At 43.2% G+C, this 17978-nt stretch overlaps 1 protein-coding gene across 1 annotated transcript in view; it reads left to right on the top strand.

Annotated features, from left to right (window-relative positions):
- tead1a (TEA domain family member 1a) overlaps positions 1 to 17978 on the top strand; it is a 45618-nt gene that overhangs the window by 19002 nt on the left and 8638 nt on the right. The window contains exons 2-8 of the mRNA XM_085358712.1: positions 807 to 1272; positions 7609 to 7673; positions 10651 to 10713; positions 13456 to 13587; positions 13796 to 13845; positions 15242 to 15303; positions 17512 to 17639. Of these exons, the coding sequence (XP_085214838.1) occupies positions 1068 to 1272; positions 7609 to 7673; positions 10651 to 10713; positions 13456 to 13587; positions 13796 to 13845; positions 15242 to 15303; positions 17512 to 17639 (705 nt within the window). The 5' untranslated portion in view covers positions 807 to 1067. The remainder of the gene's footprint in view (positions 1 to 806; positions 1273 to 7608; positions 7674 to 10650; positions 10714 to 13455; positions 13588 to 13795; positions 13846 to 15241; positions 15304 to 17511; positions 17640 to 17978) is intronic.

The raw sequence follows: 17978 nt of genomic DNA, 5'->3' as shown, positions 1-17978 counted from the left end.
TGTTTGTCCCATTTTCTGAAATGAAATTCTGGGATGTGGTGATCACACCTGCACAATGCAAGCTGAAAAGCAAAATTTAGCAGTGAAATCCGTATTTGTCTCCTGAACATGACCGAGAAGCTCATTGGATGCAAGTCGCTGGGTGATCAGTTGATCCTTTCCTCTGGGCTTGGGGGTGTAATTGTATCAAAACTTTGACTCTAGTTTCTTTTGTCCTTTTCTTGCTCTTTTTTGTGTTAGTTTTTTGATAAAACATAGGCACAGCCACAGTAAGACTGCTCGCTGGAAAAGCGAGGCACCCTTATGAAGCCTCGAGCTGATTTTGTTTTTGCTGTCGCCGTCTTGGTGCTTTGGAATCGGACATGACAAGCGAGAGGCGCATCTGTCTGTGGAACAGAACTCAATGTTTTATTCAAGAGTTTGATCGCAGTGAACACTCTCCTGATCGCTTTCACAGAATAAGGGATCAGAGGGACGTTTTTCCAGAGACTTCTATACAATCGGGAGTCTTTTTGGAACCAGAGGAATCGGCCCCTGCTGGTCAGTGTTGGCTTCAGTTTCCAGACCCTAAAGCTGCATCCGTCGTTTACAGTCAGTGGTTATAAGCAGACCCCTACTGTACCAAACAGTAAAATTATTCGCAGTTTCAATATTAAAAGGTTTTTCAATAGCGTGCCACTTTGTCTTGTCTTATACGTGAGCTTGTGTTGCTGCAGTAAAATTTAATTTGCATATATGGGAAGAATCAAGTTTGAATATTAATGACTAATACGATACTTTTCTTTGTTATTCCTCTTTTCTTGTAGAGCTCTGAGGTTGGATTTTGGAGCGGCTCACTCACTTTTCTACAGTTCACTAGTCCTTAAATTTTTATTACTGGTAGTTACCATTTGGAGCTACCGTCAGTTTCTAGTTGGCCACAGCTGGCCGTTGTTACTGGGAGTTAATTATTACCATTATAGTTCATTTTAGCTTCAGTTTATCACTAGACTTTTAATTACTTTATCAACTTGGCATCAAGGCATTTGCACTGAGTACACATCAGCTAGTTACCGTTAGCTGCCAGTATGGAGCGCAGTAGCTGGAGTGGCAGTGAGAGTCCAGGGGAGGACATGGACAGACTGAGTGATTCTGGAGGGGACAAGACCATGGATGGGGATCCCGAGGGAGTTTGGAGCCCGGACATCGAGCAGAGCTTCCAGGAGGCCCTGGCCATCTATCCGCCCTGTGGAAGGAGGAAGATTATACTGTCGGATGAAGGGAAGATGTACGGTGAGTGATGGGAAATCAGGGCTGGGTATAAATCAGTACAAGTTACTGACACTTGAAAAACTGAAAAAGGTCTTTTTCTCATATCAGTGTAGATAAACAATGAAAAACAGTTTTACTCCTCGCTTAATAAATGTTCCTATTGCTTTGGACTGCGAATTACAGGAGCTGTTGTGAAAGTGCGATGCACCCCGTGTGCTTTGTTTTGGTTTCTTCACGAAGGCGCAAACAAGCAGAGGTCACTTGTGTTGTTCTACAACCGTGGGCCATATTTAATAAGTGTGAATAATTTTGATAGTTCGTCACTAATTCACACGGTATATGTGGTAGAATGTGATATAAACGCACCGAGCGACTGGCTGAGCTGTTGAAATGTTCGCTGTTGTGTCAGACGGTGCGAATAACGACATAGATGGCTGTGGCGGAGGCTTGTCGCGCAGGGCAAAGTGTCAGAGATGCAGGGGGAGGAAAGAGCCGTAAAAGAGAGGAAATAGAAGCAGGCTATAGGTGCGCAGTGTGTGTGAGCGTGGGACTAAGAGAGAGTACTTATATGTGTGTGTGTGTGTGTGTGAACTAACAGAGTGATGAACAGATGGTTCTCTGGCTGCCACCAGCTGCGTCCCCCCTCCCTTTCACCCTGTTGTTTTTCTTTTTTCCTCTCTTTCGTCGTATCGCTCTCTAGTGAATACTTCTTGAGTTTTGGGAATCGAGAGAAAATCAAAATCAGTATCCTAAATATGAGATAGTTATTTCCTCTATCATCTAGGTTAAAGGTCCCACACAGACTAGAACGCTAAATATGAGCCCCGAAAGAGGGCGGCCATATTTGTTTGTCCCATTAGTGAGGTCAGGTCCTGTTCATGGGTGATCTGGCTTACAGTCTGTGTACCAGTGCGTCTCTAGGGTGTTTGGTTAGGTTAAGGTCAGGACTCTTTAAAGCACCTTAAAGTTATACTTTTAAAAACTTGTGAATTGTCCCAACGTCACAGTTTCCTTCGGAATTTTTGCAATTTTAGCGAATCGTCTTCTTTTTTTAGCTTCATGTTGTTGTTTTGCTTCAGCTGTCCTTTTCTTTGAACCCCAGAGACACAATAAGAAGAGTTTCTAAGCCTGTAAAGCAAACTTATGTAACATTAATGCTATGATAATCTATGAGGAACATGATCTACTATAATTAGATGTCTTAAAACAACAGTACTAATGTTCTGTGTGCTGGTATAACTCAGTGGTTGAGCAGGTGACTTATTTGCTAAAAGGCTTCTGGGTTCGAGTCCGCCCTGGGCCATTTCCTGTGTGTTGTTCCCCTTGCTCTCTCTCTGCTGTTCTACTGTGCTGTCCAAAATAAAGGTGAAAATAAAATTAATACATTTTCTGATGTGTAGATCCGGCCACGTGTGTTGTTATGGAGGGCTATGGAACAAAAATAATCTCGCTGCATTATTTGGCTGAGTTGTGATGCAAAAAAAGCCAGCCAGCTTTCAACAGAAATGAGGTAAATGTTCTTTCACATCCCCTGGTCATTCATGGATGCACTGCTGCTGTTCTCTGAATAGAGCAGAAACAGAGAGAGGTGTACCCAAAAAACCCTAAACGCTACGGACATGCACAGATTGGAAGCAGCAGCGCTCTCCTGTCGCGTTGATGCTAAACCTCGCGATCGACCTCCTTTGTGTTCCCGATCAGTTGCCGATCAATCAGACTCATTCTGTTCTCTGCCTTGGTGGCATGTTCGGTTGTTTACCTTGTTGACTCTGTGTGCAGGTTGTTGACACGTTTATCATGGTGACCTAATCGAGTTAGATGGTGTCTGTTTTCAGAGGCAGAGCAGGAAAGGCGAAATGGCAAGAAGGGATGAGCAGCATTTGGCCACAGAGACCAGGGGTTTTAATCATTGCCTACAACATCTGTGCAAAGCGGAATTATAAAACAGTATCTCGTTTATTGTAATTTTTAGCTAATGGAGCTTGCAGGATTGAATAGGCTCTTATTTTATTTCATGCCTGGTGTGTAATCGGGCTCTTGAGGCTTTGTTGAGTTTGTTTTGTTTTTTAATGATTTTTCTGCTTTTTTTCCTGCTTGCACAGAAGCAAAATACAAGCTTAGTTATTAAAGGCAAACTTAAACATCTTTAAGGGTAGATTCGCTTTCTTTGACATTACATTAAGGCACACTGAGTGGCTGGTAAGTTGTCTTACAGTACAGAGGAGAAACGAGTAATACCTGATAGGCAGGGGACTACTGCGGTTCTAGAAACACCCCCCACAGGGTGGAGGAAAATGGAGTGAAACGTAAAAGAAGAAGAAACGGGTACAAAAAGTGCCGGGATAAACTTAGTGGATGAGAAGCTTAGAAACATCATAATGTGGGTGCATATAACAGGGAATGAAAAGGCGAATAATGGCTCTATTATCCTTGGGAAAGATGCATCAAAAGTACAATATAATGACCAGTGTCTTTGTCTCCTACATATCCTATAGATCTACTGACTAATACACAGAACGGCATCTGTCTCTTCAGCGGCGAGCATGCTCAAACCAGCTATGTCACAGGGGGCTTTACTTATCGAGAATAACAGTGGAAGAAGTATAGACTGTGACACATGTTGGCAAAAGTTTTCCAGTCACATGGTGTCATACACACCTACATTTTCTTCATTGTAAAAATGTAATCGTCTTAAACTGGAGGTTGCATCCTTCATTGGGGCTGAATGGTTTTGGTTCTTTCCAGTCGACATACCAACAACGTTGCAAAATCAACTTCAGCGAAACCAGTTACTCGACTTATATGACTCATTTTGAAGATACTCTTCATCTTCCCCTAAGACAAAGGGCTAGCTACCCTTCTGCCTTTGTCTGTTCATTTCGAAATCCTTTAGATGGCGAGGAATTGAATCCTCACGTGCCCGATGCGTGACTGTATTTTTTAAATGTTTCTTCCTGTGTGTGCGTTACTGTACCCCGCCGATGTATCTATATTGTTTTTTACCTTCTTAGGGGCTGTAACCTACCCAAGTTTGTTTTCCAGTAATAATAAAATACAAATCATAAGACTCACTAAATTTCAGGCTCACTGCCGCCTACTTTATGTGACGTTATTAAGAGAAAAGTTCCTCAAATCGCCGCTTTTTTCAGCTACATTTGTCTTTATTTCTAATAAATCACATAAAAGTAAAGAAATTTCTTTTTAAAGGATAATACAGTAGAAAACAAATTTACTCTTAAGCCAGTGTCTGGTCAGATTAGTGTGGTTTTCACTATGTGATCAGCAGTGCTGACAAGCTTTAAGCACAACACCCAGATCTTATCACCTTATGGTGAACATGTGCGTGAGCACGCGTCTGCATTAGCATTTATTTAAGCCCTGTTTGGCAAATGGAAATCTGGTAGCCTTCGCTCTCCTTTTAGCTGTCTCCACAAACACTTTTAAAAGGAAATATCTGTTTTTTTAAGCTGCTAAATGCTCTCCAGCTAGTCCGTGACTTCAGCCGTCAAAGCTGACGTGTGCTGCTGCGAGTAACAGGATTTATGAGACCGAAGGAAAAGAAAGAGACGCAAAAACAAAGCAAAGAGGAACCGCCGAGTCCTGCGATCATTCCCCCACAAATAACGAGTCATCTTAGACCACTGTAATACGGAAAAAACATTTTTAGTCCACGTTTAATTTCAGTGTGCACTGTAACTAAATTGGAATAAACTGGTATTAATACTGAAATTTTGGAGTGGTTTCAGAATGAAAGGAGAAAATGAATATTAAAGGCTTTATTTGTTGTCAGAGTTGAGGGTTTAAGTCTTTTACTGGTTCTATCCTCACAGCTTCTTCTTGTTGCATGTTTTAATCATCACATTATTCCGTTCCCTGACACCGGCAACAAATATCATACTATTATCAGCACTTTGAAAAACAATATTTACACGTTGCTGGGAACACTCAGTCAACACTTCTTGGTTCCTTTGAAACAAGTCGGATACCGTGATGCGCTACATATTACGGTCGTCCAACATTAGAGTAAGTCGATGTTACCAAATCTCTGCAGGTGGCATCACCTGGCAGTAAAAGATTAACAGGATTTGGTTACTCTTTAAAAGAACTGGCAGCTTGTTTGTAATAAATGAAAGATTAACTTCAGTCTGCACCAACCAGGATTTCAGGGATTGTGCCTTGGAGGACAAAGGGAAGAGCCTCAAATGAGTGCAAATGCAAATCCTAAAGGTTTAGCACTTTAAAAACTGCTTTTTGGATGTAACGAACAGAAACTCCCACAAAGCTGCTGCGAATCCAGGCTCTAGGCCAGTGTTTGGCCCCTGTGGTCTCTGAGGTCTGTCCAGGGTACACAACAATACACACCACTCAACTCCAGCCTTGTTAGCGAGCGCGGTCAGCGAGGCCTTGACCTTATTCTGAAAGGGGTTTTGAGCTATTCTATGAAGCAGCTGAAGCTCTTAATCACCCCACTAAGAGAGCGACGGCGTAACAGTAATGTACTGCGCCTAGCGGACAGGAAAGAAAAGGCGCATTTCTAACCACACAAACTGCAGGAAGCGTCTGATTTAGCTTCTCCTTCTCACTCGTTCTGCCTCGTACCACCTCGTATTCACTTTTGTATTGTAACCCTGTGTCGTCGTAGCATTACGTCACCAACCCGGCTCTTGTTTCCTGTGTTTTCTGGAACTTTTTTCGTGTTCTCAAATCAGCTCTAAATGGTTCAGAATCACATAACAAACATGTAATTTCATTACTTTTCTTTCTTCCCAGTTTGTCGTCTCCATTAATATCGGCTTGCACGCGGTGGCCTCAGCCTAGAGATAGGGAGCTGGGGGGAGCACGGGGGTTGCTTCTGTTCGTCACGGTTAATGACCATCTGACTTTGGCCTTGAAGTCTTTCACTGGGCGAGTAGAGAGAGATGGAGACAGAGAGTGGAAGAGGGAGGGAGGGAGCAGACGGGAAGCCCATTCACTACAAGAGGGACAGAGGAGGGGGGAAAAGGAACAGCCAGAACACAGGATGGATGGATGGCCGAATGAAGGGAGGGAAGAAAGTGTGTTTGTGTGTGCGTGCGTGTGTGTGTGCTGGAGAGTTTTTGAAAGAGAGGGAGGGTGAGAGTGAGGGATGTGTGCCGCAGGGTTAGTGAAGGATGATAATTCACCGTTAAGCCTCCTAGAAAGACCAGCTGGCCCCTCTGGAGTCAGATGTCAGCCTCCACAGCCAGGACTACTCAGTGTGTGTGTGTTTCTGTGCACGCGTTCACAGCACGCACTCATGTTTGCGTATACATCTATGTGTACTGTGTGTGTGTGTGCGTCTGCGTGCTGTCGTCAGTCACAGCTTTTGACTGCTCGAAGGAAAACACCTGCATGGTGAGCTGTAGATTTTATCAGTCTAAGCTCCATATCTCAGTGAGAGTGGGACTGCTCAGAAGGTACACACACACACAGACAAACACACGCATGCACACACACCATCTGCTAGTTAGTTAGGGCTATTGTTGCAAGCCATTTGGGTAGTGTGTAGAGGTTTGGCTTTGTGCTGATCTTGACCATCAGTTGGCCAGCTGGCCCGACTTTGGTTTTCCACTTGGTTGCAACAGCGAACAGATCGGGAGCGAAACCAAACCAAACCAAACTGAACTGCATTTGCTTGTTAGCAAATAAAATTACAGTCAAATTACATAATTTCCTGAAATCTGTAAAATGGTCTGTCGTCCTTAATTCCTAAGGACTGTAAAGCTGTAATATAGCCAGGCGGAGCAGGCCTAAGTTAATATGTGCAAACGACCCCTCCCCTCCCCTTCGGAGTTTCTCTGGATGTAAAAGTTGTGTTTTTCTGCTTTGTTTCTCACTGCCTCCCTCTCCCTGGCTAATCTATACTAGCCAGGTCATGCTGAGTCTGCTGTGCTCCCCATTGAATGGGTTGAATTATTCAGCATCGTAAGCGTGCGTGCGTGTGTGTGTGTCTTTATGTGTGCGTGTATGTGTGCACGCGTAAACACGGGTACAGCTGGCCTGCTGGCTCCTTTAATCAGGGGACGGCCGGTCCGCATGAATGCCTGTATTGTTGGGTCATGTGTATTCAGGGCCGTGGCGTGTGTGATTTTATGTGCATGTGTGTATGTGTGGACGGCTCAACAGGGGTATCGGTGATTACAGCGTTTCTATGTGAAACTGGACGTCAACCAGGCCGCTGGGTCAACAGCTCTAAATCAGCCACTAAGTTGTTTGTCAGGGTCATATGATTTCTGCGTGCGATTGTCCGCGTAAACGAAAGACCGGTCAAATGGGGTTTAACATGCATGTGGGCATGCATAATGTTTCATTACTATGTTCTGTGTCTTGTGCCTCCAGGTCGAAACGAGCTGATAGCCAGATACATCAAACTCCGAACGGGGAAGACGCGAACAAGGAAACAGGTAATAATGGGAGTGCGCTTTAAATCTAGTCATGCCGCCTACAGTATGGATCGCCACGTATCCCATTATACAAAGAGTAGCTTGGAAAAAAAAAAAGATCTCCAACTGTCGGAAAAAAGCACAGAGATTTAAAGAATATTGTTTCCCCGATTAGCTGTTGATTCAGCAGTGCAAAAAAAGCCCATTCAGGTGCAGCTACAGTCAGCTATACTCAGTGTTGGGGAGGAATAGTTTTCTATACGAGATCGCTGCAAAAAGTGCAGCCTTACCTAATGTCCACCTACTGTTACTCATTTATATTAAGATTTAAACATCTAGTTGGTGTTGGTATGGCGAATAACCTTCAGTAATAGTAATAAATCACATTCATGTAGTTGTAAGAAGCATGATAATATATTAAGTAATCCAAAGTATTCAGAATACGTTAATCTCATTGGGTAACGTAACGGAATACGTTATAAAATACATTTTGGGGCATGTGCTCTGTAATCTGTAGTGGAATACATTTTAAAAGTAACCTTCCCAACACTGGCCACGCTGGTTACTGATCCTGATTTTACTTGTATCATTGTTACCTCGAGGTAAAGATGCGTGTGCTTAGTAAAGCTCCGGTAAGTGTGATAGTGCAGCTGGAGCTGTAAGCCAACATGCGCAAGCTAACCTCTGATGTAACTACAGTGGGGCAAAAAAGTATTTAGTCAGCCACCGATTGTGCAAGTTCCCCCACTTAAGATGATGACAGGGGTCAGTAATTTGCACCAGAGGTACACTTCAACTGTGAGAGACAGAATGTGAAAAAAAAATCCATGAATTCACATGGTAGGATTTGTAAAGAATTTATCTGTAAATTAGGGTGGAAAATAAGTATTTGGTCACCTCAAACAAGGAAAATCTCTGGCTCTCACAGACCTGTAACGTCTTCTGTAAGAAGCTTTTCTGTCCCCCACTCGTTACCTGTATGAATGGCACCTGTTTGAACTCATCATCTGTATAAAAGACACCTGTCCACAGCCTCAAACAGTCAGACTCCAAACTCCGCCATGGCCAAGACCAAAGAGCTTTCGAAGGACACCAGGAAAAGTATTGTAGACCTGCACCAGACTGGGAAGAGTGAATCTACAATAGGCAAGCAGCTTGGTGTGAAAAAATCAACTGTGGGAGCAATCATCAGAAAATGGAAGACATACAAGACCACTGATAATCTCCCTCGATCTGGGGCTCCACGCAAGATCTCATCCCGTGGGGTCAAAATGATCATGAGAACGGTGAGCAAAGATCCCAGAACCACACGGGGGGACCTGGTGAATGACCTGCAGAGAGCTGGGACCAAAGTAACAAAGGTCACCATCAGTAACACACTACAACGGCAGGGAATCAAATCCCGCAGTGCCAGACGTGTTCCGCTGCTGAAGCCAGTGCATGTCCAGGCCCGTCTGAAGTTTGCCAGAGAGCACATGGATGATACAGCAGAGGATTGGGAGAATGTCATGTGGTCAGATGAAACCAAAGTAGAACTTTTTGGTATAAACTCAACTCGTCGTGTTTGGAGGAAGAAGAATACCGAGTTGCATCCCAAGAACACCATACCTACTGTGAAGCATGGGGGTGGAAACATCAGGCTTTTTCTGCCAAGGGGACAGGACGACTGATCCGTGTTAAGGACAGAATGAATGGGGCCATGTATCATGAGATTTTGAGCCAAAACCTCCTTCCATCAGTGAGAACTTTGAAGATGAAACGAGGCTGGGTCTTCCAACATGACAATGATCCAAAACACACCGCCCGGGCAACAAAGGAGTGGCTCCGTAAGAAGCATTTGAAAGTCCTGGAGTGGCCTAGCCAGTCTCCAGACCTCAACCCCATAGAAAATCTGTGGCGGGAGTTGAAAGTCCGTGTTGCTCGGCGACAGCCCCAAAACATCACTGCTCTCGAGAAGATCTGCATGGAGGAATGGGCCAAAATACCAGCTACTGTGTGTGCAAACCTGGTAAAGACCTATAGTAAACGTTTGACCTCTGTTATTGCCAACAAAGGTTATGTTACAAAGTATTGAGTTGTATTTTTGTTATTGACCAAATACTTATTTTCCACCCTAATTTACGTATAAATTCTTTACAAATCCTACCATGTGAATTCATGGATTTTTTTTTCACATTCTGTCTCTCACAGTTGAAGTGTACCTCTGGTGCAAATTACTGACCTCTGTCATCATTTTAGGTGGGGGAACTTGCACAATCGGTGGCTGACTAAATACTTTTTTGCCCCACTGTATAACTGTAGTTTTACTGACGACCAACCATCCTTTTATATTATATACACGTGCATTTTGGACCTCATATTGTTGACTATGGTTATGTTCCATTGATGGATTTTAATTGGAGTATATGTGTATTATGTCATATTGTGTGCCATATATAATGTGTTTATTCTGCAGTTTCATTTCATTTTAACATAACGGTCGTCCAGTCAAATAAACTGTGTTGGAAAGTGTTGTGTTTGTTGTCACAACAACCAAATGTGACATCTTCTCTGTGCTACTAGAAAGGAAACCAGGAACGTATTGTCCGACTAACTGCCTAGCAGCTGCGCTACTGTTACAAGTTGAGCAATGATATAAATACAGGAGAATGATAGATTATACCACCCGTCTGTTGAGAAACACTAACTGGGTGTCTGGATTTTTATTTATTTTTTAATTATTGCATGTCAGTGAAGTGTAATCTTAGTATCTGAGCTCTTGGCCCGTGTTCCCAGGTGTCATTTTGCTTGCTCAAAAGATGTGCATAGATGGGTCTATTCACTGTTGTCAGGGGAGGTAGGTGTGTGTCTGTGTGTGCGTGTGTGTGTGTGCACCCTTCCAGTGTAGCAACAGTCCTTTCATAACCATGGCAACTCACTGTTTGGTTCTTCCTCCTCTCCTTCCTACCCTTCAACCCCTCCTTCACTTCGTCCTCTCCTCTCGTCTCCTCTCCCCCAGGTATCCAGTCACATCCAAGTATTGGCCCGAAGAAAATCCAGGGAATTTCAGTCCAAGCTAAAGGTAAGAGACCGCACAGAAACGTTTCCAGAAAAATCCTCTGCTGCTCAGGAAGTGTTGCTGTTTTTTCTTTTCCAGTTTGTTTGCTATAAACACAGATGATTAGTGAGGATTTGCTGTGATGACTACAGTGGATGAACAGAGTGAAAACAGCATCATCCACACAACTGCAAACAGATTTTTCTACGTTAACATTAAGAAATGGAATGAAAGAAAAATCACTTTTTAAAATTTGGAGTCTCTGAAGCTGTCCTGAAGAAGCAGTGGGAATCTGTAGCTGGCTGCTTTGCTCTTTGCTTGTTAATGTGACGCTATAGCTGGGAGGACGCCTGTCACGTTGACACCAGTTTCCTAGGTGTATAATTAGGTCTGTTTAGGTTTTTCACTCTCTCATGTTTCCTCCTCTTCCTGTCATTCTCTTGTATCCATACATTATTTTGTCCTTGTCCTCTTACTCTCTCTCTCTTTGAGTCTGCTAATCTCGTGTCCTTAGTATCTTGTCCTTCTTCACCCCTCTTTCCTTTTCTTCCTCACAGTTGGTTGTAATTAACTTTATGTAAAGCAACAAGGGAGCGCTTGTTTTCCGAGAAGAGCAGTCGGAATGAGAACAATTGTTTGCTTTCATAAAAGAAACAACAGATGGTTAATTGAAGTTTATAATAAAGGTTATTCAAATTCATATAGATCCTTTTGTTGATGATACACTATATGTTTAGGAAAAATTGTGCATGTCTCTAGTGTTGCTTTCTGATTTATTTATTTATTTTTTACCCCCCTTAACAATTTTCTAATTGGTTACACATCTAATGACAAAAAGCTTCTAGTGGGGTATAAGTGACGATTGAGAGCAAGTACTTCTTTATGTGTCTATACATTCATTTCAGTTCTTGAATATTATACCTTTTAACCCACAAATAAGTTGGTAATTGTCAACAAAGGAGGTGGAAAGACCTCTTTAACCGTAGACAATCTTACATGAGATCACGCCACTGATGATGCTCGCGAGTTCTTGGGCCGTACACGTTTTATAACAGACAAACGTGTATGTGTGAGTGCTAATTTCGTCACCACGTGGCTTTCTTGAAGAGCTGCACGCATCTCTTACGTGACTGTAACGTGTGACGTGATTAACTGTGTATATGGATGGCTCTTATGGCCAAAAGGTTGTATGACAGTCTTTGGAGTAAAATGAAGGCTTGATCAGATGATTAGGTCACAGAGCCCGTCACTAATCCATTAAAATGAATTGACCTGTAGCCCCTGAAGGTTTTAACAGCACCTAGAAGCCACCTGTGAGATTGATTAGGACAGAAATGGCAGGAAATGGGTTGCAAAGTAGTTTGTAGGGCAGGCAGCAACTGTATGCAGGTATCATTACACATGCAAGATTTCCCAATTGGTTGTGAAGATGGTTATCAGCTTAGGCGTCAGCGTACGTGGGCAGGGATTGAGATCGACTGAGCTACCGGTACTGCTGGCTGAGCTTGATCTTTTGTTCTGCCAAAACCAATGCTCCGGTGAGTTTCGGTGGAGTTTGTCCTCTTTGCCACCCTCTGTGCGTAACACTTGACCATTTAGAAAACCGAAATATTGTAGAAAAGTGGGAAGAATGGGGAAAGTGTGAGCTCAGTGTAGATCACATCCCAGACCATGAGACCATTCAAGATACAAGATCATCAGATAGTGTGTCTGCTGTCCGAGTAACATTTGCTGCTTCGCAGATTTAATACATTTTCTGATCATCTATTAAAAATCAAACTACGTATGCGACTCTTTGTGTGGATTTCACAATACTTCCTCATTCAACAGGAACAGGATCATTGGTGATTTTGAAGGAATGAGTTGAGGTCAAGGTGGTTATCATACCCATATGGCTCCTGGTATTTAATATGAAAATCCAGCATGATTCCCATTTCAGTGCCTCCTATAATGTTATTACCTCCCCTAGGAGGAGAGATTTCTCTCAGTGCCAATTAACTTGAGTGAAGCAGCCAATTAGTGATTCTCCAGCTATGGCAGTGGCTCTAATTCCATTTCTTTCAGCTGTTTCATGAGTTTCATGCTGCCTTTTTGTTCACGTTATAAATAAGCCCACACCATCAAGCTTATAAATCTGCTATATGTTATCGTTTGCCCCGAGGCAGCAGCTCTGATCAGCAATGTTCACCGCGCCGTCTGAAGCACATTCAGTTCTGCTGTACACTTTGTCCTCGCCGCTCACCACTCATGTCGCCATGATTTTCCCTCGAGGCCACAAGCAACATCACCACACCCAAATGACACGCACAAAAAGACAAAGCCCTGTCCCCTGAATCGCTCTGAAACGTCACAGGGACAGTTTTTTACAAAGCAAGAGATTTAGATACGAAAGAATGTAGTCTGACCCTGATAAGGGTGTAAAAGAAGCTCCTGTAATTGTTCGCTTGGAGCTACACGGTGTTTTGTTGGCAAATGAGCTGCTCCATGTTGGGCAGTTTACTTAAATTGCTGTACATTAATTTGTGCAATCAAAAAGTAGCAGGAAAGTGGCAGCCTGATCACATCCAGTCACACAGGGACAGTGTTTTCCCCTCAAGCTTTAATATTTAAGATTCCATTATTCAAGACAATTCAGATTCTTCTTCTCAATTTCATGAATTTTCCGGCTTTTTATGACTCACTGCTGATCTGCACAAGCTGCACGGTAATGACAATGTTCAGAGGAATGACGATGTTAATGAGTGTGTGGTGTTTGTTTACATGCAGGACCAGAATGCCAAGGAGAAAGCTCTGCAGAGCATCTCCTCCATGTCCTCTGCTCAGATCGTCTCAGCCACGGCCATACACAGCAAGCTGCTGCCTGGGATAGTCCGTGCCAGCTTCCCTGCTAATGCACAGGTAATACTTGCGCACACACGTGCATACATACATGCATACATACACAGATGTGCTGTATTTATTCTCTGTGAATAAATACAGGGAGTAGGGGATGAATAGAAATAAAGCAATCTGAAGTGGCAGTGCACAAAAAACATGCAGAGATTGCATTGCATGCATGGTTTGCATTCTCAGTCCAGTGTATTAATGTGCATGTGTGTCTTTCCAGCTGTGGCAGGGGATGATTCCTGGAGGACAGTCCAGCTCCACCGCAGAAGAGTGAGTCGCAGTCACCTTACACGTTCTCATCCAACTTTACATGTTTTCTCTTTTGTCCATGCTTGCACAACTGCAAACTATCATGCATATTATGCCCTTTTGTAGTAAAATGAAATAACAGCGACTGGTCTGCAGGTGTGGGATAGGATTTGAGAAATAACTTGAGATCAATTCACGACTTTATGGAAAGATTGCGATGATTTGAAAGTAAAATCTGTCGATAAAGTTAAGAATTCACAAGCAAACACTTGGGAGATTTTCGTTTTTAAGTCAAGGAACTTGATAAGCTGTCAGTTCTCCCAAATCAGCGTATTGTTTTCTTCTAAATAGGCCCAATTTACAGCACCGTGAAGCCGGGATGCTTCTGATAGTATGCTCAATGTGGTTACAGGTCATTCTAAAATCACGGGTAATTTCTTATGGCTTAATCCGATTGCCAAGAAGGCTAAAATTTGATTAGTTCATCCACTGGAGGCATAACACATGTCAAGCACCGGCAGCAGCACTGGTGTGAAGAGGTTGTTACACCTTTGCAAAGTAACACAATATAGTTCGTTGACCAAGAGAAAAAAATACCTATTTTTCCCCCCCAAAATCTATGAGATGTCTTCTAAATTTGTAAGTTTTTAAATCTTAAACTGCTCTGTAATTTCCATTTTCACCGACAGTGGCCATACTAACCACTAACTGTACTAAACACAGTGAAACATGCACTTTGTTTCATTTAAGTGAACTTGTAAACCCTCACATCAGGAGTTTTTCACTCCTCTGGCTGTAGACATTATTACTGAGTACTCGCTATGTTTTTGAAATGTCAGAGAGGGTTCATCCCATTTACTACTAAGTGCTTTTTGAAATATGACAAGCCAGAACTCAAACACACAAAGATTTCTCAGTGTTGTCAGTCTGGATTTGGCTTAAAGTTATTGATGCATTTTTTGCAGCACACAGAATCATAACAAGAGTCTCGCAGACACATCCAGATGCATGCAATCAGAATAAATGAATGGATGTTTAAACAAGGTGGCAATTCAGAAGTCATAAATCTGATTAGTTTGCAGGAGTGACACGTGGAATCTTCCAATTCCTTAGAAAATAACGGTACATTTGATTTCCAACATGGTTAAGCTGGTTTCTTGGCCTAGTTTCTGTTCACATGGCTAGCTGCACCAAGTTCAAACCCCCTTTTCATTTCATCACCTGCTGCTCTTACGTGCCCGTGAGATGATGATAATGGTTGGAAATAGGGCTGGTATAGCTTTTACTGAACTCGGAGCTGCTCTTGATCTCTGTGCTTCTACTACTGTTCATACAAGACGCACAGCAGACTTCCTCGCTGTATAATGTAAGTACAGTGACAATGCTTCCTTTCTGCTTCTGTCTCTGTTTCTCTCAGCATCAAGCCTTTCTCTCAGCAAGCCTACTCTGTGCAGACAGCAGGGACCACCACGATCTCAGGTGAGACGGACCACAGCGTAATTATCTTCTTTTTTTTAAAGCGGACTCGCAGTCCTGTCTCCTGCCATTTAGACCGCTGCCTCACTACAGGATGGTTTTTGAATCTGTCTGAACACCTGGGTCTCCAGCACTCCCGCTTTTGTATCGTGAAGAGGTCGTGAGAGGGAAAAGGTGTCGATCTGACTTTTCTTACGTCATCTGTACTAAAAGTTTGTGTTGCTTTTTCTAGAAGCAGCTTTGAAAATATCAGGTGGAAAGTGCAATTCCTGGGAAAATTGCACTTTGATTGCTTGGCATAGCTTTTGCAGCTTGCGTGCAGCTGCTGAGCCTGTCTGTTTACTGCCTGAAAATGCTAGTAATTTTAATCTTGGAGCCATATACCCTTTAATACAAGGAGTAGCAGGATAGCAAGCAGCGTTCATTTGGTCCTGTCAACTTAAAAACTCTGTGTAACCTCAGAAAACCATTATCAATAATGACCTCCATTGCCGCTGAGTGAACTCCAGTGTTGAGGACATTAGTGTGCAGCTCGTGCTCACACATTGACTATTACTGCAAAAAGTCAACTTATACATCTGCCATTAAACAGCTGGCAAGCTATCCAGATAGAAATATCCCTCGGATATGATTTTGCTGCCGATAATGTTAGCAAGAAAGACAACTATACCCAGTGACGTGTCCATAATGTAGTGCTGCTCACACCGAAGTTGGTTCCTCTTGTTACAACCTTTATCCAGAGGAGCTGCTTTGAGTCTACAGTCTGGAATCTACATCAGACGACATTATTAGTTCGACTGGCTGCATCAAAGAATAGATCCAATTTTGTGATGATACGAGCCAGGCCTGTATGCTACTTTGAGACCAAGCCTGGGATACCTAGTGACCTAAAAGAAATGGTAAATGGACTGTACTTGTTTTCTATTCAATTTAAGCTCTTGGTGTTTTTCTACTCCAAGCCTCATTCACACACACATTCACAAAAGTGCTTTTTCTTTGCCTAACTGAAAAAAATGATGCATCAGGAGAACTCGGGATTCAGTATCTCGCCCGAGGATACTTGACATACAGGTGTCAGAGGAGCCAGGGATCGAACCACTTTTCCAATTAGTAGACAAACCACTCTACCTCCTGAGCCGCAGCCATCCACAAAAACTGCTTAGTATAAAGAAGAAACACTTTAAGGTGACAGGGAAGAAGTGAACTCCCAGAGGAGAGTGAGAGTCCACGTAAGGGTGAAGCTGGAGGCCACACGCGACCACAAGAGATATGTGGCGAGGAATGAACAACGTCACTGAGGTTAAGATGACAGACAAGCAGCGCACAGCCAGTTTCTTCAGCAAGTTTAGGTTTAGCGTGGCCTCTGTTCACCATCGCTACATGATGGTACCAACTGAGAAAGTTGGAGGTGGTCTCATTTTTAATATTTTTATTAAATATATTACCTAATTTTTATATTACGATCCTGTCAAACAATGAAAAACTAATGAAATGACAAAAGTTAGTTTTATTGGCTGACCTGTTGATTGCACACACCTTGTTAGCTTTGCTGTTTCAGAGTGGAAAACAACCTCAGCTGCGTGGCCTGTCCTCTCAAATGTGGAACAGGGCACCCAAACTAACAAGTTCCTTAGTGCGTGCTTGACTTGAAAAAGTTAAAATTTGACAGTTTGTCAGAAAATTAGGTAACCACGGCCACTGGAAATGCCCCAAAACATCTCTAATCTTTTATCCACTCATGACAAATCAGAAAAAGACTGAGCCAGAACTGAGCCAGCCACATGACTGACCACAGATGAGGTCAACAAAAGTTACGTTTCATGAATTTAAGAAGGCGCCGCGTCACTTGGCTCACCCGGCACTGTTGAGCTTCCTCTCTTCAGATTGGATGATGGGGTGTGCTAGTTACAATAGCATGAAACTAAGTGACGAGAGTGGCGAGGTTTTTGAAAATGGAGCGAGTGAGTTTTGAGGCAGCAACCGGGGGTCTCGCTGTGGCCCCTGCATTGTTACCCCTTTACATATACTGTTGTTAACCGCTTTTTAGTGCCTCGCCTTTACCTCAGCCGGCTTTTGTCCTCGGGCCTCCAGTAATGGCTTAAAGTTTTACACGTTTGCATTACTGCTAAGCCCGTTAAAAAGCACGATTGAACATGTTGCAGTGGTGAAGTGGGATTAAATGGTGTGTGTGTGTGTGTGTGTGTGTTCAAGGCTATGAACCTCCCAGTGCAGCCCAAACGCACCGAGAGCCGGCATGGCAGGGTCGCTCCATCGGCACCACCAAACTACGACTGGTGGAGTTTTCATCTTTCCTGGAGACACAGAGGGACCAGGAGGCAGTGAGTTACTCTGCACACATGCACACATATCCAGCACCAGACTACAATAAGCACTCCCTATTGTCCCATAAACAGAGATGACAGATAACCCCACAGCAGAGAACAGCGTTAAAGCCCTTTGTGTGTCGCCTAGTATGAATAACCTTTGTAAAGCTCTATCTCTCTGTCTGCTCAGTCTATCTGTCATCCTGCCACGCTGCGTACTCACTGCCATTTTTCTACCTTGGGCTCATAGACAGCTGGCATTCATCTTGTTGCTTTTTGTTTGCTTAGTGGGAAAAAAACTGTTGTACAGTGACTTTGTTGTACAGTGAAATAGATTCTGTTGTCAAACGGCAT

The sequence above is a fragment of the Diplotaxodon limnothrissa genome, linkage group LG7, assembly GCF_057381915.1.
Source record: "Diplotaxodon limnothrissa isolate DT_005_m linkage group LG7, D_limnothrissa_male_GT1.1, whole genome shotgun sequence".
NCBI classification, from domain to species: Eukaryota; Metazoa; Chordata; class Actinopteri; order Cichliformes; family Cichlidae; genus Diplotaxodon; species Diplotaxodon limnothrissa.
The sequence above is the reverse complement of the archived record's forward strand: the minus strand, read 5'-3'. Positions and strand labels throughout refer to the sequence as shown.